Below are 20,583 nucleotides of genomic sequence, written 5' to 3'. Positions count from 1 at the left end.
AAGTAATTTTCCTTCTGTGGTGGTGATCACAGCACTTCACTCAATTTCTTCAGATGTGGGGATTCTTGTTTGACAGAGACAGGTATGCAAGAAACTTTCCAGTTACAGCAAGTTCAACTTAAGTTACATTTCCAAAAGCACAGACCAGCACTTGATTAAAGTATCTGAAGTAGGCACAGAACAAGATTGGATTTTAATTATATTCCAGATCAAGAAATGAGAAAATGGGCAACTGCACCAATGTGTATGTAAGTGTAAGTGTAGAAGAGGTGGCAACTCCGTAAACATTTTGTGCCAACAGTACTATGTTTTTTCTGACAGCCTGCAGAACTAGAAATGAGTATACAACAGTTCACACGAAGAAATGAAAGAATATGGACAACTAAACTGACCTTATTTCAAAGCTACTGGTTGGGTTTAATTATATTGCAATGTTTTATATCTTAATAGTTTGGACTATTTAAACAAAAACACTACAATTAAATAAATTTTAACTATTTTATTTGTGAAAAACTACAAGCAGAATTCATAAATAGACATTTCTATTTGAAGCAGTTAAGAAGGAAATAATAAAGTGGCTTCTAATAACATATTCGTGCACATGCCAGTAACAGGAATATATTAACATCTTTTATTTGCTAGACAAAAAGCAGTGTAGATTATAAAGTCCCCAAAACATTTAAGACCTGGAAATAATTTTACCAGCTCACAAAACCACCATGAACACACCAGCATGAAGATTAAAAAAAACAAATCTAGCACGCTGTCAGCCCTATTGAATTTACAGAGCAAAAAACTTCCAAAGCATTATACAGGACATCTTTCTGGGCAAATGAAAATATACCTTGTATAATACAATAACAAAATTCACAAGATTATGTAATGCCACTTTAAACAAGCATTCTATATGGGTCTCCAAGGAACAAAGCTAAGAAATAACAATGTAACCATCTTTACACAGTAAATAAAGGTTACAAGTCATACACAAGAACAGAACTGCTTGCGCATTAAAAAACTGTTCAGTTCGTTGTCATTCTCTAAATGTTGGCTCTTGAACCCTTTCAAGTTACTTACAAGCATTTTAATATTTCCAGCAAACATTACATTTTTTCAATAATTTAAGTTACAATAGTTTATAAAAGTAGACTGAAATATTTTTGGTAAGGCAGATGAAGTGCCACTCTTTCCAATAATATGAGTTTCCAGAAATAGTTAGAAATGTTTTATACAAGTTGTATTAACTTTGAAAGTGGCTCATTATGTTTAAACGCTTTACCAATTTCAACTTGCAGAATTACTGTTGCTTTAACGACTGTTAAAAAAAAGTCTGTGCACCAATTCAGTCTACAGAATATAACATTAAAATAGTGACTCGTTTCTAAGTCATCAACAACATGCCGAATTGGCTGTGTAGTCTCAGTTCAGGAGGCACGGCAGAAAAGCTGTCAGGTCCTAAGTTAAAAAAACTAGGCTAAGCAGTACATAGGAAGCTGGCTATTATGCTAAAGGACAGCACCTAATCAAATGAAAATAGTCCTCCAATAGACTGCGGGTTCATTACATTACATGAAAATTGCATTCAGTTTATGCCTGTCCCAGCATCAGTGTGGTATTTATTAACATTTACATTCCAATCTGATGTTAAATTATCTGTACAGCTAGTGTTCATATGCCTATGTGAAGGCCATATTTTAAATTTCATCCTTACTTAAGTACAAATTAACCACCTTCTTAGATCACAATATTAAGTGAAGCATGTTAAACATTCTAAACTGAGATTGAATAAGCAATAAGTGTTAACACTGCACAGAGAAGTATTAAATTCCAAAGATACAATTTACAAGAAAAATATCAAAGTTTGCAAAATCTAAGTGCATCATTTTATACAAAGATTAATCACAGTACGGACTTATGCAAGTTTATATAAGGGAATAATTGACTAATTATTAAATGGGCTTGCATTTTGTAATGCACATATTCCTCCTCATCCTCCACCGCCCCCCACCCCACCACTTCAAAGTTAATATATTAAAGAACAATGGGAACCTCTTCCTGTTAGTGACAATATCAGACAAAAACTTACGATTAAATGCAATTTTAATACATCAAAACATGAAGATTTAAAATTCAATACATTATGTAAGGTACTCTACGATTTACTAGTTATTCCAAGTCCAAAAAACAAATACCATCATAGTATTAAATAAGTGGTTCATATTTGTTAATTGGAATTTAGAATAAGCTCCTTCCATGAAACTCAATTGGTAGTGCCAACTTATTTTGTCCCATTAACTTTAAAATTGTTGTGGAAGCAATATTCCACAATACTTAGTAGGTAACCTCTCCAATGCTATGTATTGATGATAGGTATTACTTGTACAAGGCCTCTGTAGAAGCATGCTCTTGGGTATTTCTCAATGAAACTGGTCACACACCTTGCACCTTCATACAAGACTTAGTTTATTTTATAACCAGGAGGTGGTTGTTCTTTCTCAGCAAGCGTTTCAGCATATCACTAAGAAGGGACTACTACTCCCATTACTAAAGCTGCAGATTTATTACAGAGAAGCATGTGCATTTTACAGCTGGGGGGGCAGGGAAGACAGCAGAGAAGAAACAGGGTGTTGCAAACCCAAATATGGTACAAGATTTTTTTTTAAATGGACTTGAAAAGTGGAGCACCATCAAAGCCAAGTATAAAAAATGACAAAGGCGGAGAGTACAAAAAAAACACACGCGAAGACTGTGAATAGCAGTCTGAGTTATTTTCCATCTAAGTTCTCCACTATTTAGTGACTTTCTACACCCAACATGGCCATGAACCCTGCAAAATCAAGAGGAACACTATGCTACAATTTTGCTTACGTACATGGTTAGAGATTTCCTGTTAGATTGGCAAGAAAAGCACGTTATTTTTATTTATGGAATGACAAGAGATTCAGCATAATTTTCTGAATCAAGCCCCTATTTTTTCTCCCTTTATTTTGATTTAAGACAGATTTGTCCTTAACTGTACAAATGTAGAAGGAGTAGTTAAATAAAATACAAACATTGCTGGCAAGTGCAAAAACTGAAGGCGGATACTAAAACTTGTCGAACTTTAAGTTGCAATGACCAATTACATGTTTTTATTGTAGGGGTATTAACGATTCACTCTAGAATTGGCCTTTATAGCCACTCCAGGCGCTGCTTCACAAACCACTGACCGCCTCCAGGTGCTTACCCATTGTCTCTCGAGACAAGGAGGCCAAAGAAGATTAATGAAAGCAGTTTATTTGAAGATGAAAATACGATTTCAAAACAATGCTTTCAGAAACTAAATGCATTTTTCATAAAAATCAATGCTGCTTTTACACATATATATGCACTGCTGATATCTACTGATTTGGTAAAAAAAAATCAAGTACCAATAACAGAATGCAGTATGCACATGAGCTGAGGGGTTCTTCATTTGATTGCCACCGAGCTTGGACTGTTAAATGTTTTTCTTTCCCAACGGTAAGCTGCTTTAGTTTGTACTTCAATAAGAAACAAGTCAAATCATGCTGCCAGTTAAGAGGCACTGCATCTTTTGATTGGTTGGGTGGCTGGGAACAACAATATCAAGAGTAATTACGTTTACAGCACACAATGACACAGCTTTCAGGTAAGTGTAAGAAGGAACCCACATCTATTGCTTAATAGACACTGAACTAATCCAGCTATTGTTCAGTTGCCTCAAGTGTACTTCTCCACAGCTTTTTCTGCTTCTGAAGAGTTAACAGTCTTGAGGACAAGACAGCTTTCATTACAATAGTTTGCAGAACTTGATCATCTCTGCTGGAATGCACGGTCCTAATTTTATCTGTTGAATGTGCATTTACTTCACAGTGTATTAAGCACCAGTGTTTTGTGTGTTGGTTTCTAACAACCTTTTATTCTGTTTAAACCAGTTAAAGACATTTAACATCTCTAAAATTGCTAATAATCAGCATAGTTGCTGGCAACAAAACTTACAAAAAAGTATTGTTGAAAAGGGTGGAATTTGCAAATGTAATAAATAAAAGTCAAATGTAACAAAATACATAATGTACATGGAAATTGTGCACAGCAGATTTATAAAAAAGTAGATTTAGGAGCACATCCATTATAAATGATTGTTAGGAAAATATAAAACCAAGGGAATACATAAAAAATGTCAAAAGTATTCATTCATACTTTTCACATTGCATGTGCAGGTGTGGAGCCTGGAAAAGCTCAGAATGATTCATCATTTACTGCTGACATTTCACCTTTTGGCGTAGAGGAACGCGATGAACCCTTGTCTGTGCTCTCTGATCCAGAGCTACTTTGGTTCTGTTGCTCAGATCCAGCGCTGGATGTGACTGTTGATGATGATGTGGAAGAAGAACGTATTTTTTCTTTAAAGTCTGTTATAATTACCGTAACATTACCCACTGTTACTGCAAGCTGCTGTGCAGTACTTCTGTCTACATTTTTCAGCTTGGGCCTGCAACAGAAACAACTTGAGTAAGTACAGCATGACGATCATTTCAAAAAACAATTTAGTTGCACATGATACATCAGTAATTTGACAAAAAGCAATTTCTTGCATAGTGACATTAAACATTTAGTGAAGCCTATGGCTTACGAGATGCTGACAATTCCATCTCAAAGCTTGCAAAAGGCATTTAACAATCTACTCAGCAAAAATCACCTGTCATGATTCCATTCTTTTAAGGTAATAATGTCAGCCTATTTTCATTAAATCATAATTTTTGTGCAAAATCTGCAAGAAATGAACACTGAGCATTTGAGAATAGGGGCGAAAATGGAACCTCACTGCAGAAAACTCTCCATTACACAACTCTCAAGTTGTAAGACACCATGCTTGGCTGAAAGTTCATTATTGCTGGAACAGCAGAAAACTCAGTAGGGTGAATTCCTCATTAAACTGAGAAATTGATTTAGTGCAGCTTTAATACTGAAGTATTATTTTATTTGTGTGAATGCACAGAAAAGATAGCATTCCAGCTACAATGAAGATAGATAGTATCTAAAAGGCACAGATAAGAATGAACTTGATTTATAAAGTGCCTTTCATGCCCTCAGGACATCCCAAAGTGCTTCACACGAAGAACTACTTTTAAGGGTAATCACTTCTCGTTTTATAGGCAAGTGTGGCAGTCAACTTATGCATAGGTTAATTCCACAAACAATACTGAGCTAATGACCAGTTAACCTATTTTTGGCACTGTTGATTGAGGTATGAATGTTGGACACAAAAGTGAGTCACTTGATAGTTGTCTTCAATAAAAAAATGCCATGGGATCTTTCACTTTTCACCTGAAAAGGCAGACAGAGCAAAAGCAAAATATTGCAGATGCCAGAAATCTGCAATAAAAGCAAAAATGCAGGTCAGGCAGCATCTGTGGCAAAAGAAACAGTTAACATTTCACCAGACACCACAGAACTGGTAGTCATAGCTTTAACAGTTAAGCAAGTGCAAGAACAGGGAAAAAGGGAAAGGTCTGTGACGGGATGGAGGGAAGGACAGGTTAAATGACAAAAGGGGGGGGGGTGTTAATGGAATAAGTAAAATAAAGTAATAGATGGGTCCACAGAAGGTGTAAATGGTTATAGGAGAAGCATGACCAATAACTTTAATTTATATAGCACCTTTAACATAACAAAATGGCCCAAAGTGCTTCATAGAAGCGATAAAAAAAGACACCAAGCCATATAAGGAACTTTTAGGACAAATGTCCAAAAACTTGATCAATGAGGTAGGCTTTAAGGAGCGTCTTGGAGAGGGGAGTAACGTGGCGGAGAGGCTTAAGGAGGGAATTAGTGAGCTTAGAGCCTAGGCATTGAAAGTGTGTCGATTAATGGTGGAGCAATTAAAATCAGGGATGCACAAATGGCCAGAACTGGGAGAGAGTAGACATCTTGGAGGGTTGTAGGACTGGTGGTGGCTATTAGATAGGGAAGGGTGAGGCCATGGAGGTACTTAAAAACATGGATGAGATTTTTAAAATTGGCACCCAGTCTGGCAATGCCTCAATGTAGACCAGGACAGCGTTGGAATAGTCAAGTCTAGAGGTAACAAAGGCATGGATGAGGGTTTCAGCAGATGAGTTAAGGCAAGAGCAGAATTGGGTGATGCTACATAGGTGGAAGTCGGCAGTCTTGGCGATGGAATGGTTAAGTAAATAGAAGCTCATCTCAGGGTCAAATACAACAGTCTGGTTCAGCCTCATATAGTTGCCAAGGAGAGGGATGGAGCCAGTGACTAGGGAACAGAGTTTGTGGTGGGGATCAAAGATAATGACTTTGGCCTTCCCTATATTCAGTTGGAGGAAATTTCTGCTCATCTAGTGTTAGATGTCTGACAAGCAATATGACAAATTAGACAGTGAAGGGGTGGAGTAGTAGAGATGGGTGTCGTCAGCGTACACGTGGGACTCGATCATATTTTCCAATGAGTATGTAGTTGAGAAATGGGGGGAACCCAGCCCCCATCGAGCAGATTCTTGGGGGTCTCCAGAGGTAATGGTGCAGGAGTGGGAAGAGAAGTCATTGTAGATTACCTGGTTATGACTGGAAAGGTAAGAACGGAACCAGGTGCGTGCAGAGCCACCCAGCTGGACGACAGAGCAGAGGGGTTTGGATGAGGATGGTGTGGTCAACCATATTCATGGCTGCAGGCAGGTTGAGAGGGAATAGCTTTCCATGGTCACAATCACATAGGAAGTCATCTGTGACTTTGATAAGGGCCATTTCAGTACTGTAGCAGGGACAGAATTCTGATTGGAGGAATTCAAACATGGAGATCCAAGAAAGATGGTCATGGATTTAGGAGGTGCCAGCATGTTCAAGGACTTGCGAGGAAGGAAGGTTGGATATAAGGCTGTAGTTTGCAAATACAGAGGGATCAAGGGTTTTCTTTGAGAGGGGTGGTGATAGCAGGTTTGAAATGGAGGAGGTCAGTACGCGAGGAGAGAGAACCGTTAACAATGTCAGCTAATATGGGGGCCAAGAAGGGAAGTTCGATGCTCAGCAATTTGGTGTGAAATATAGTCAAGGGAACAGGAGGTGGGTCGCATGGACAAGATGAGCTCAGAGAGGACATGAGGTGGACATGGGGAAGAAACTGGAGAGAGATGAGAGGTCAGGACTAGAGCAGGGGGACCCTGAGAGGAAGTTTGGCCCAGTGGGCTAGGGGAAGGGAGGGAAGCAGCAGAGGCAGCTGAACAGATGGTCTCAATCTTAGTGACAAAGTTGTTCACTAGCTCCTTGCATTTGCTGGAGGTGAGGCAGGAGGGGTTTAAGAAAAAAACTTGCTGTGGAAAAGGAAATTCAGTAGTTATATTGCATTCCAAGAATGATCCTGAAATAGTGAGCAGTTTTGGCAGTAACCAGGACCCTGGTTATGACTGACAGTTGTTGAACTGTGGCACAGTGGCGCAGTGGTTAGCACCGCAGCCTCACAACTCCAGTGACCCAGGTTCAGTTCTGGGTACTGCCTGTGTGGAGTTTGCAAGTTCTCCCTGTGACTGCATGGATTTCCGCTGGGTGCTCCGGTTTCCTCCCACAGCCAAAGACTTGCAGGTTGATAGGTAAATTGGCCATTGTAAATTGCCCCTAGTGTAGGTAGGTGGTAGGAGAATGGTGGGGATGTGGTAGAGAATATGGGGTTAATGTAGGATTAGTATAAATGGGTGGTTGTTGCTCAGCACAGATTCGGTGGGCCGAAGGGCCTGTTTCAGTGCTGCATCTCTAAATAAATAAAAAAAAACTTAATGTTGAGGTCAGAAGGCCGTAAAGTACCTAATTAAAACACAAGGTACTACATAAGACGCGGTTCCTCAAGCGTGCGTTGAGCTTCACTGCAATGATGTCGGAGGCCAAGGGGAGTGAACTCACAGTGGAAACAGAATTAAAGCGAGAAGCAACTGGAAGTTGAAGGTTAAGCTTGCATACTGAGCGGAGGTATTCAGCGAAGTGATTACCCAACTTGCCTCAATGTAGAGAAGATCACAACATGAACAATGAATACAATATACTAAGTTGGAAGTAAATGTAAACCACCATTTCATCTGGAAGGAATGTTTGTGGCCCTAGATTGTAGGAAAGGACGTTAAAGAGCAGAGATGCTGCTGTTTGACTCGAACCTACAGGACTCAAGTGTGCAACCAACTGAATTACCATTAAAATAAGTTAATATATCCACTAATAGAGGGCAGCATTGTGATCTATTTCGACATCTACTTTATAACCAGGTATGAGTGCAAGCAAGAGCCTTCTCCAAGGCATTAAGCCACCATGATGTCTTTCATGATTTATATATTTAAGCAATTAATCACATTACTCTTCATCCATGGGCCTTCCCCAACCTTCCAAGATACACACACAAAATTAAAAAAGGTCAATTTGAGAAAGTAGTTAACAAAGCATATGGGATCTTGGGCTTCATAAACAGAGGGATTGAGCACAAAAGCAGGGAAGTTATGCTGAACCTTTATAAAGTTCTGGTTGGACCACAACTAAAGTACTGCATCCAGTTCTGGTCACCAAACTTCAGGAAGAATGCGAGGTCCTTCAGGGTGCAGAGAAGATTTACAAGAATGGTTCCAGGGATAAGGGATTTTAGCTACAAGGTTAGGTTGGAGAAGCCAAGGTTGTTCTCCTTGGAGCAAAGGAGATTGTGGGGAGATTTAATAGAAATGTACAAGATTATGACCAGCTTAGATAAGGTAGTAAAGAAAAGCTGTTTCTAGTACAAAGACTAATGGACACTGATTTAAAGGTCTTGGGTAAGAAATGCAGGGGGTATGTGAGGGACATTTTTTTTTTTACACAGCACATGGTAATGACCTGGAACACTCTGCCTACAAGAGTGGTGGAAGCAGAGATGATGAATGATTTTGAAAGGAAATTGGATGGGAACTTGAGGAAAATAAATTTACAGGACTACAGGGATAGTGCAGGGAAAATGAAATGGATTTCTCTACAGAGAGCCAGCATGGACACAATGGGCCAAATAGCCTCCTTCTGTGCCATAATGACAACTCTATGACTCTTTCCAAGAACATGCTATTTAGTAGGCAGCTAATTCAATGTCACCAAAGTTAAAATTACGCCCATTGACAAAAGTCAGGAAAACCAGTTGATTTAGATGCTTTCCAATGGATGGAAGCCAATGCAGAACAGGACTGAAAACTAGGATTTCCCTAGCCTGAATGGCTTGGTGACATATCACTTGAATGTACCCATCTATTCACTACACAGACCTGCCTGTTGTACAACACTAATAGTAACCTCACTCAGAAAAACTATAGGTGCACATCAATGGCTGTGATACGATTGCAGACTTTAAACACTGTTCAACTTTTTTTTGCTTTATTCTTGGCCCTCGTCACACTCTGAATGATCGATAGGTTCCATCCAACTTTTACTCAGCATGAACAATGCTGGAAACCAGGAATTAAAAAGTACTTTTAAGCTGTACTTGTTTTTGAGCTTTATAGCCTTTACTATCAACTGGGAAGCAAATGCAACATTATGAATGGTATCAATGCTGGAAAATAAGCCAAGCTGTCAAACTGCATAAAATTACAATTCAGATCACATATTTCAATATTCAGATTTGTAGTGGAGAACGCACAATAGGCTCAACTTAGGAGGACACACTTTAGAATAATCATCTACCACACAAGGCACTATGATCAATTTTATAGGTCCAACCTAAATCGATCAAATGAGACATTAAAAACTTCATAAATTATTTGTTGTTCTCCTTCTCCCAAATCACATGACACTCTGCTTAAAAGGAGTGCCCTCAGTGCAAAAGATAAGGCTGAAGCATTTGCAATAATCTTCAGCCAGAAATGCCGTGTTGATGATTCATCTCTGCCTCTTTCTGAAGTCCCCAGCATCACAGATGCCAGACTTCAGCCAATTCGATTTACTCCGTGTGATATCAAGAAACGACCGAAGGCACTGGATACTGCAAAAGCTATGGGCCTTGACAATATTCCGGCAATAGTACTGAAGACCTGTGCTCCAGAACTTGCCGCGCCCCTTGCCAAGCTGTTCCAGTACAGCTACAACACTGGCATCTACGCGGCAATGTGGAAAATTGCCCAGGTATGTCCTGTACACAAAAAGCAGGACAAGTCCAACCCGGCCAATTACCGCCCCATCAGCCGACTCTCAATCATCATTAAAGTGATGCAGGTATCAACAGTGCCATCAAGCAGCACTTGCTGAGCAATAACCTGCTCAGGGCGGCACAGTGGGGCAGTGGTTAGCACCGCAGCCTCACAGCTCCAGCGACCCGGGTTCAATTCTGGGTACTGCCTGTGCGGAGTTTGCAAGTTCTCCGAGATCATGTGGGTTTTCCCCGGGTGCTCCGGTTTCTTCCCACAGCCAAAGACTTGCAGGTTGATAAGTAAATTGGCCATTAAAAATTGCCCCTAGTACAGGTAGGTGGTAGGGGAGTATAAGGACAGGTGGGGATGTGGTAGGAATATGGGATTAGTGTAGGATTAGTATAAATGGGTGGTTGACGGTTGGCACAGACTCGGTGGGCCAAAGGGCCTGTTTCAGTGCTGTATCTCTAAATAAAATAAAAAAATAATAAATGATGCTGAGTTTGGGTTCCGCCAGGGCCACTCTGCTCCGGACCTCATTACAGCCTTGGTTCAAACATGGACAAAAGAGCTGAACTCATGAGCTGAGGTCAGAGCGGCTGCCCTAGACATCAAGGCAGCATTTGACTGAGTATGGCATCAAGGAGCCCTAGCAAAACTGAGGTCAATGGGAATCAGGGGGAAAACCCTCCGCTGGCTGGAGTCATACCTAGCGCAAAGGAAGATGGTTGTGGTTGTTGGAGGTCAATCATCTGAGCTCCAGGACATCACTGCAGGAGTTCCTCAGGGTAGTGTCCTAGGCCCAACCATCTTCAGCTGCTTCATCAATGATCTTCCTTCAATCATAAGGTCAGAAATGGGGATGTTCGCTGATGATTGCACAATGTTCAGCACCATTCGTGACTCCTCAGATACTGAAGCAGTCCGTGTAGAAATGCAGCAAGACCTTGACAATATCCAGGCTTGGGCTGATAAGTGGCAAGTAACATTCGCACCACACAAGTGCCAGGCAATGACCATCTCCAATAAGAGAGAATCTAACCATCTCCCCTCGACATTCAACGGCATTATCATCACTGAATCCCCCACTATCGACATCCTAGGGGCTACCATTGACCAGAAACTGAACTGGAGTAGCCATATAAATACCATGGCTACAACAGTAGGTCAGAGGCTAGGAATCCTGAGGCGAGTAACTCACCTCCTGACTCTCCAAAGCCTGTCCACAATCTGCAAGGCACAAGTCAGGAGTGTGATGGAATACTCTCCACTTGCCTGGATGGGTGCAGCTCCAACACTCAAGAAGCTCGACACCATCCAGGACAAAGCAGTCTGCTTGATTGGTACCCCATCTACAAACATTCACTCCCTCCACCAGCAACACACAGTGGCAGCAGTGTGTACCATCTACAAGATGCACTGCAGCAATGCACCAAGGCTCCTTAGACAGCACCTTCCAAACCCGCAACCTTTACCAACTAGAAGGACTAGGGCAGCAAATACATGGGAACACCACCACCTGCAAGTTCCCCTCCAAGTCACACACCATCCTGACTTGGAACTATATCGCCGTTCCTTCACTGTCGCTGGGTCAAAATCCTGGAACTCCCTTCCTAACAGCACTGTGGGTATACCTACTCCAAATGGACTGCAGCGGTTCAAGAAGGCAGCTCACCACCACCTTCTCAAGGGCAATTAGGGATGGGCAATAAATGCTGGCCTGGTCAGTGACGCCTACATCCCATGAATGAATCAAAAAAAAGGGAATGTTAATTCTGGAAAGGAGCAGGGCAAGAGGGAAAAATATTTTTCCCCTGAAGTACATCTCCATGTCTATACAAAACAAGTTATCCAGATTATTTCCTTTAATAAGTCACCTGGCTCTGTCAACACATGCTACAAGCTGGTTGCTGCGTACTTTGTAGGTCATGTGCTTTTTTGGGTTCTGGTAGCTTTGCAACAGCTCCCAGACCAGACAAAAATTACAAGCTCTATTCAAATAGAGCTGCACCAGGAAAATTGTGACTTCTTCTTGTCAGTGACATCAGTGGAGTGTCCCTGGAGGGAAGATGATCCAAAATGGCAAAAAAAAGCCATGAAAATATTTGTTACTTTCTTCAATAAAGACACTGGGGAAATATTTGGGAAAAAAATACTTACTTCCCCCACAACTTTCCTTTTCTATCAGAAATGTTGGATGTTCTGTGCTGTTAGCATTGTCAATTCTTGTATCAAAACCAGTACATAATTAGCCAAAGAAGTATACTTACATGAGCAAGATTGGCTTTGTGGGCTTTTGCTTCCCAAAGTAGTCAAGAGATATACTATTCATCAACATATTAAATAATACAAACCTAAGCCACACTAAATATGCAGCTATTTTATGTTGTTTAACAACAACGTACAACTTCAGTCAAAAAACAAAATTTATGAAATGCTGCAACCATATATTAGCAGGCAATTAGAACAAGTTACCTTGAAGTATGTAAGCTGTCAGTTTTTGTTGCAGCTTTCCCAGACTGTATACTGTTGATTTCACTAGGAGGTCCTTTCTCAAGTTCCATCTTCGGCCTGAAAATAAAGCCACACTACTGTCTTTGTTGAATTCCATCATATATAGTATACCTCTACTACTCCATCACAGAAATGTTATTTTTGTCAGATTAACAAAAATCTGGAAACATTTTCTGACTTACTGAAGAGGAATGGCAAATCTGTCTAAAATGCGATTTTAATTATTCTATGATTGGAATCCTTAAATAGTAAACATTTTCCCCGACCAGATAAGAAGCCAAATCAATTAATACAATTCAGAATTCATACCGAAAATTGAAGGTGATCAAAATTCTTTGAAGTTTGATATTCTAAAGCCCTTTTTATACCTTATTGAGATACAACGTTGCTTTCAATGGAATTCCAATATGTGTGATTCCTTTGTTGAATTTGCCCTGTTCATAGTTAAGCAGAATCAACAATATCAAACTTGTCCAAGCTACCACAGAGTTAACCACCATTTAGGCCATAGGGTGCCTATAACATACCTATCACATCATTGGCCATCTGGAGACATACTGTGAGCTGAGCATGGCACAAGTTAGAATAAAATGATAGCCCTAACACAAATGTCATCAGCTGCAGCTGTGAGGACACAGAGGCTGAAAAAAGGATACAAGATGTGTTAACTGAGTGGGCAAGGTGGTGGCAGATGGAGTACAATGTGGGGAAGCATGAAAATATCCTCTACGGTAGGAAGAATGGAAAAGCACATTTATTTTTTTTTACAAAAAATTGACAGACAATAAAAGTCGGCAATCAAAGTGATTTGGTGCCCTTGTACACAAACCAGAAAGTTAACATGCAGGTGCAGCAAACAATTAGGAAGGCAAATGGTGCGTTAGCTTTTAATTCAAGGGGGGTTGCAGTATACTAGCAAGGAAGTCTTGCTGCAATTATATAGGGCTATGGTGAGACTGCACCTGGAGAATGGTGTACAGTTTTCGTCTCCTTACCTAAGGAAGGGTATGCCTAGGGTGGGGTGGGCAGCAAGTGGGGGTGGTGCGAAAAAGATTCATCGGATTGATTCCTGGGATGAGAGGACTGTCTATGAGGAGAGGTTGCGTAGAATGGGCCTATACTCTCCGGAGTTCAGAGAAATGAGAAGTGATCTCATTGAAATGTATAAAATTCTTTGAGAGCCTGACTGGGTAGGTGCTGAGAGGCTGTTCCTCCTGGCAAGAGAGTCTAGAACTAGGGAACAGTCTTAGAATAAAGGCGTGATCTGTTAGGTCTGAGATCAGGAGCCATCTTGTCACTTAGGGTGGTGAATGTTTAGAATTATCTACCTCAGAGGTCTCTGGATATATTCAAGAGTGAGATAGATTTTTGGACTCGAAGGAAATCAAGAGATAATGGGGTAGAAAGGAAAAAAAGTGTTGATGTAAAAAATGTTGATGCAAAACGTTTCACCATGATCTTATTGAATGGCAGAGCAGGCTCGAGGTACTGTATGGCCTACTTCTGCTTCTATTTCTTTTCTTATGCATTAAAGCACGTTCCAGTGGTACTGGAGAAAGCTGCACCACCCCACTTATGATAGAATTCTTCTAAATTGACACTGTAATTATAGGGGGCATATTTAATACCATACGGATATTATAACCCATTGATATTATCAAAAAAAATCTCCAAATCAAAATGGTGAATAAAACGTTCAGGTTCACCTATTTAATTACAAGGAAGTTCAATGCTGAAAAGTTTCAGAACCTACACAAATGGTTGAAAAATTCCACTTACTTTATCTTTTTGTTGCTATTCTTTTTGCTTGCATTCGAGCTTACTTCTTTTTCTTTGTCAGGCTTATCTTTTTCAACTTTTTCCTTCTTCTCTTTTTTTGGAGGTGGAGGCGTTGCATACTGCTGTGCTACTTGTTGTGCAACCAGCTGAGAGTTTATTCTTGGTTTGCTGCAATTAAAAATGTGCATTATCTTTACTGTGTATATGTACATGCCAACAAATACAAGTACATATAATGCAGCAACTTGGTGTAAAACAGGAAGTAACTAAACTACGGTTGAAGACATTTTGTAAATTGGAGCACATACATCTAAAAGCCCAAATACAGATTCTGCTCCTAATTTTCAGATAATCATCCAGTTACCAGTCAGCAAAAGTATGCCGGTAGAAAAAAAACATTTGCCAAGATATGCTGAGAGTCTAAATTAATATTTAACAACTGTGCTACAAAAACACTCAACAGAAATTTTGCGAAATATTACTCCATATCCATAGAGTACAATTATGCCCAAGGTGCTTCACAGAGCTGTAAGGAAAAAGCGATGCTTAGGAGCAGTGACTAATAACTTGGGCACAGAGATAGGTTTTAAGGGTGGTCTTACAGGAAGAAAGAGGTGGAAGGGTTTAGGGAGGAAATTCTAGAGCGTGGAGAGAATTTTAAGTTTGAAGATGACTGGGAAGAGGTGATGGATGTCAGGTATGGCAGGCAAGATCAGGATATGGGCAAGAGTTTTAGATGAACTAAGTTTACAGAAGGTGGCAGATGGAAGGCCAGCCAGGAAAGCTTTGGTGCAATTGTGTCTGAAGGTGACACAAGTAATCCTGTGTAAGGAAGTTGAGTGTCACATAAATTAGGATTTGCCTTCATTTACAAAACAATCTCTTAAATGTGTATTTTTGTGTAACCATTTTGATCACGTGAGCTTAATCACCACTTGCATACCAGGCCTCCTCCCGAACCAAACCCCTGCAAGTGAGATGGATGAGATTTCAAATTATGTGAACACATCACAAAAAGCATGGTCGCTGGTATTTAATAAAGGAGAGGGGTGGACATGTGAAAGCTTAAGAAAGCATCCATTTACACTTGAAGCACACAACATTATAGACTGGCAAGCAGATAATGAATTATACAACATTGTAGAAAATTAAAGTTGTTCACTTGTTTAGCACTGGTGGTGATAACGGATGGTACACAGCAAGTGTATACAATCAGCACGTCTTAAAAAGTCCTAAGTACAAGAAACGTGTCACCACAAACTCCTGGGTTTAAACCATTTTAGTTTACTCAAAACCAAATTCAATTTTCAGGGGTCAAATAAACACCTCGCTTTTAAAATAAAAACAAGAAATGCTGGAAACACTCAGCAGATCTGGTAGCATCTGTGGAGAGAGAAGCAAAGTTAACGTTTCAGGTCAGTGACCTTTCATCAGAACTGGCAAATATTAGAAATGTAAAAGGTTTGAAGCAAGTAAAGTGGGGGTGGGGCAAGAGATAACAAAAGAAGTGTTGATAGGACAAGGTCACAGAGAATAACTGACCAGAAGCTCAGGGAGCAAAGGCAAACGGTATGTTAATAGTATGGTGAAAGACAAAGCGTTAGTACAGAGAGGGTGTTAATTGACAGAAAAGGTGAACAGCCCTAGCCCCAAGCACAAACATGAAAAAAAAGTAGGTGGGCACAGTAGAAACAAACTAAATAAACTAAAATAAAACAAATAAAAAAAGAAAAAATAGCTAAAAATAAAAAGGGGTGCCCGTCATGCTCTGAAATTATTGAATGCAATATTCAGTACGGCAGACTGTAGCATGTCTAATCGGTAAATGAGATGCTGTTCCTCGAGCTTGCGTTGATGTTCACTGAACACTGCAGCAATCCCAGGACAGAGATATGGGCATGAGAGCAGGGGGGGTGTGTTGAAATGGCCAGCAACCGGAAGCTCGGGGTCATGCTTTCGGACTGTGCAGAGGTGTTCCGCAAAGTGGTCACCCAATCTGTGTTTGGCCTCCCCCAATGTAGAGGAGACCACATTGTGAGCAGCGAATACAGTAAACTAAATTGAAAGAAGTACAAGTAAATTGCTGCTTCACTTGAAAGGAGTGTTTGGGGCCTTGGATAGTGAGGAGAGAGGAGGTAAATGGGTAAATATCACACCTCCTGCGATTGCAGGGGAAGGTGCCGTGGGAAGGGGATGAGGTGGTGGGGGTAATGGAGGAGTGAACCCAAGTGTCACAGAGGGAATGATCCCTTTGGAATGCTGATGGGAACATCCACATCCAAAGGATCATCCTCCACCACATCCAGCGTGATGCCACTACCAAACACATCACCTCACACTTCTCCAAGTTGAATTCCATTTGCCACTTTTCTGTTTATCTGACCAGACCATCAATATCTTCCTGCGCCTACAGCTTTCCTCCTCGCTATCTACCACACGGCCAATCTTTGTGTCGTCTGCAAATTTCTTGATCATGCCCCCCTACATTTACGTCCAAATTGTTAATATACACCACAAAAAACAGGGGACCCAATAGTGAGCTCTGCTGAATGCCAGTGGAAACAGCCCTCCAGTCACTAAAACAAGTAGGTGCAAGAGAGCCAGAAAAGGAGCGTACATCAATGGTCATGGAGCGGGGAGGGGGTTAAAAGCAGTGGCCTAAATCATCAGGATCAATTCTTGGCTTTGTGATTACACAAATTTTAAGGCTTTTAAAACAGAAACCCTGAAAGAATCTGATCACCCATCCTTACCAAGTCAGCCATTGGTCACTTCATACTCATTTTGTGAAGATTAAGGTTTCATGTTTTCCAGAATACGTTTTTTTCCTTAGATTTGAAAACTGAGGGTGTATTTGCACCTTAACAAAATTTGAAGTAAAAACTATTTTACATAATCTCAAAATTAAACTCAAGTAACTGTTGGGTTTCTAGTCCTCATTTAACAATATTAATTCCAAGCTCCATCGAGCACTGAAATCTTCTCAACTACCGTTTCGTATTTTGGGGTTTGATAAATATTAATGACTTGGACTTGACTATATATGGCATAATTTAATTGGATATGGAAACAAAATCAGAAATGTAAACAATGAGAAGGATGGTAACAGACTTCAGGAGGACACTGACACACTGGCAAAATGGGCAGACACATGGCTGTTGAAATTTAATGCAGAGAAGTATGAAGTATTATATTTTGGTAAGAAGAATGAGAAGCAATATGAACTAAATGGTACAATGTTAAACATGGTGCAGGAACAGAGAGACATGAGGATGTATAAATCTTTCAACGTAGCAGGAAAAATTGACAAGGTATGGCATTCTTGGCTTTATAAATAAAGGTACGAGTACAAAAATAAGGAAGTTATAATTAACCTTTGTAAATCACTAGTTAGAGCCCACCTGAATTGTGTCCAATTCTGGGCACTATACTTGGGAAGAATGTAAAGGCCTTAGAGAAGGTATAGAGGAGATTTACTAGAATGGTACCAGGGATGTGAGACTTCAATTATGTGGAAAGACCAGAGAAGCTGGGATGGTTTTTACTTTGAGCAGAGAAGGTTAAAGGGATTAGATACATTCAAAATCATGAAAGGTTTTGACAGAGTAAATAAGGAAAGACTGTTTCCAGTGGCAGAAGGGTTGGTAACCAGAGGACACAGGTCTAAGGTGATTGCCAAAAGAACCAGAAGTGACATGAGGAAATTTTAAATACCGTGATCTGATCTGGAATGCACTGCCTAAAGGAAAGGGTGGTGGAAGCAAATCAGTAGTGGCATTCAAAAAAGAACTGGATAAATACTTAAAGGAAAAAAATTATACGACTATGGGCAAAGTCCAGAGGAGTGTGACTAACTGGACAACTCAACTAAACAACCAACACAGGAATGATGGGCTGAATGGCCTCCTTCTGTGCTGCATCCATTCGATGATTCTAGGAGGGAACTTTTATTATTGTATTCTGACTTATTGGATATACCACGTGCTGCTGTAATATAAACCTACAAAATAGTTTCTGGCTACAAACTACCCATCAAAACGATTATAAAGAACCATGGTTCTGCCTGACATGTTGAAAATCGTTACAGCTGTCAAATGCAATACTTTGAAAAAAGATCCTCAGGATGCCAATCACAGGACATTTTGAATTAAATGCAATGGCTTGACCCACTGACCTGTTCCAAACATTTTATTCAATCTGTGACTGCTAAAAATAATCCCTTGTCAAATCAACTATCTGAAACACTGCTTTGGGCAGAGTACAGGCAAGACTCTTCAGGCATTAGCATATTTAGCCACCTCTGTCCCACAGTAACAAGACACATTAATGCTTTCTGCTGACCCTACCATAATGTACATTTACCTGAAGATTGATGATTCAACTCCCAGCATTTACTGTTAACCCTGAGTATAACATGACCAAGAAATCAATTAAATCATCCATCATAAAAAGAGTACTTCATTTTGTCACACCTTTCTCAGTTTTCACTTCCTCCTAGTGACTTTGAACCTCAAGCTTGGCATCACGTAGTCATCACGATTGCACGCCGATTAACAAAATATGCCATTATATAACCAACATCTAATCTTCTCTCCTACACTTCCCAATTTTGGTTCTTGACCCAAATTTTTCGATTGAAAAAAACTTCCAAGTACTTTACAGATCAGCAAACTGGTGCTATTATCCAGCTTTGCACCTAAAGAATAACCATTTAGGTAAGATAATACAGCACTGCACTTCAGCATTATTCCCACCGCAGAAGAGGGAGGAGAAAGATAAGTCAACAATTTTAGAATTATAAAATCAATAAGTGCAACCAAAAACTCAGTACACAAGCTTGAATATTCACAGCAAGCTACAAACTATTTTAAACCCATCAACTAGTATTTGTGTTCTATTGATTGGCAACTTTCAAAAGCATCTGACTCGCAGCTTTAACGGCATTGCCAATGTCCTCTTCGGAAGATAATCTGTGAAGCACAGAATAAAATTAGTTCTGTCATTCACTTCCCTTAATCTAATTATATAGGGTGTTCTATATCCCTGCAGCTGTGCTAAATATCAATAGGACATGGGGAGCAAAAGAAAATGATGCAAAGATTAAACACCGCCTGATGTGGGTTGAGAAAGGCATTCATGTTACCAAATCAAAAGTGCACTGGACCAAGCGATGACGTGTGCTAAGCCTGCATAATCAGTGTCCACTTTGTTCACCACTCTGGCCAATTCCATTCCACTTAATCCAAATGCTTAAAATTGATTTTGTAATATAGGCTCTAACCGAAAGAAATTTTTTTTTAAATCCACTGGTTTCACAGAAAATTTAGTCATTTACACCATCTCTAAATTGAGCAATGGTTTTATGTAGTTTCCAATAAAATTTATTCAATAGTAGTTTACTGCTCAAGGTTCTTCTGAAAAAACTTCCATTAGCAACTTACATTCAAATGTTACTCAAGCTAATGGAGATTTTCTAAATCACTACACAAATGTCAAAACTTAAGTCCTACATTTTTAAAATTCTTCTTTGGCCTTCTTGTCTCAAGAGGCAATGGGTAAGCGCCTAGAGGTGGTCAGTGGTTTGTGGAGCAGCGCCTGGAGTGGCTATAAAGGCCAATTCTAGAGTGACAGACTCTTCCACAGACGCTGCAGATAAAATTGGTTGTCGGGGTTGTTACACAGTTGGCTCCCTCCTTGCGCTTCTGTCTTTTTTCCTGCCAACTGCTAAGTCTCTTCGACCAGCCACTCTTTAGCCCCACCTGTATGGCTGTCCGCCAGCTCTGGTGATCACTGGCAACTGACTCCCATGACTTGTGGTCAATGTCACAGGACTTCATGTCGCGTTTGCAGACGTCTTTAAAGCGGATACGTGGACGGTTGGTGGGTCCAATACCAATGACGAGCTCGCTGTACAATGCGTCCTTGGGGATCCTGCCATCTTCCATGCAGCTCACATGGCCAAGCCAGCTCAAGCCCCGCTGGCTCAGTAGGGTGCATATGCTGGTTGCCTCGAGGACTTCTGCGTTGGAGATACGGTCCTGCCGCCTGATACCAAGGATTCCCCAGAGGCAGCGAAGATGAAATGAGTTGAGACTTTGCTCTTGGCTGACATACATTGTCCAGGCCTCGCTGCCGTAAAGCAAGTTACTGAGGACAC

At 40.4% G+C, this 20,583-nt stretch overlaps 1 protein-coding gene across 1 annotated transcript in view; it reads right to left on the bottom strand.

Moving 5' to 3' along the window:
- Positions 1–484: 484 nt before the first annotated feature.
- The window catches only part of rybpb (RING1 and YY1 binding protein b), a 101,317-nt gene continuing 81,218 nt past the window's right edge, over positions 485–20,583 (bottom strand). The window contains exons 3-5 of the mRNA XM_068051508.1: positions 14,427–14,594; positions 12,609–12,704; positions 485–4,489 (exon numbers count right to left, since the gene is read on the bottom strand). Coding sequence (XP_067907609.1) covers positions 4,237–4,489; positions 12,609–12,704; positions 14,427–14,594 — 517 coding nt within the window. The 3' untranslated portion in view covers positions 485–4,236. The remainder of the gene's footprint in view (positions 4,490–12,608; positions 12,705–14,426; positions 14,595–20,583) is intronic.

The sequence above is a fragment of the Heterodontus francisci genome, chromosome 19 (assembly GCF_036365525.1).
Source record: "Heterodontus francisci isolate sHetFra1 chromosome 19, sHetFra1.hap1, whole genome shotgun sequence".
In the NCBI taxonomy this organism is placed as follows: domain Eukaryota; kingdom Metazoa; phylum Chordata; class Chondrichthyes; order Heterodontiformes; family Heterodontidae; genus Heterodontus; species Heterodontus francisci.
The sequence above is the reverse complement of the archived record's forward strand: the minus strand, read 5'-3'. Positions and strand labels throughout refer to the sequence as shown.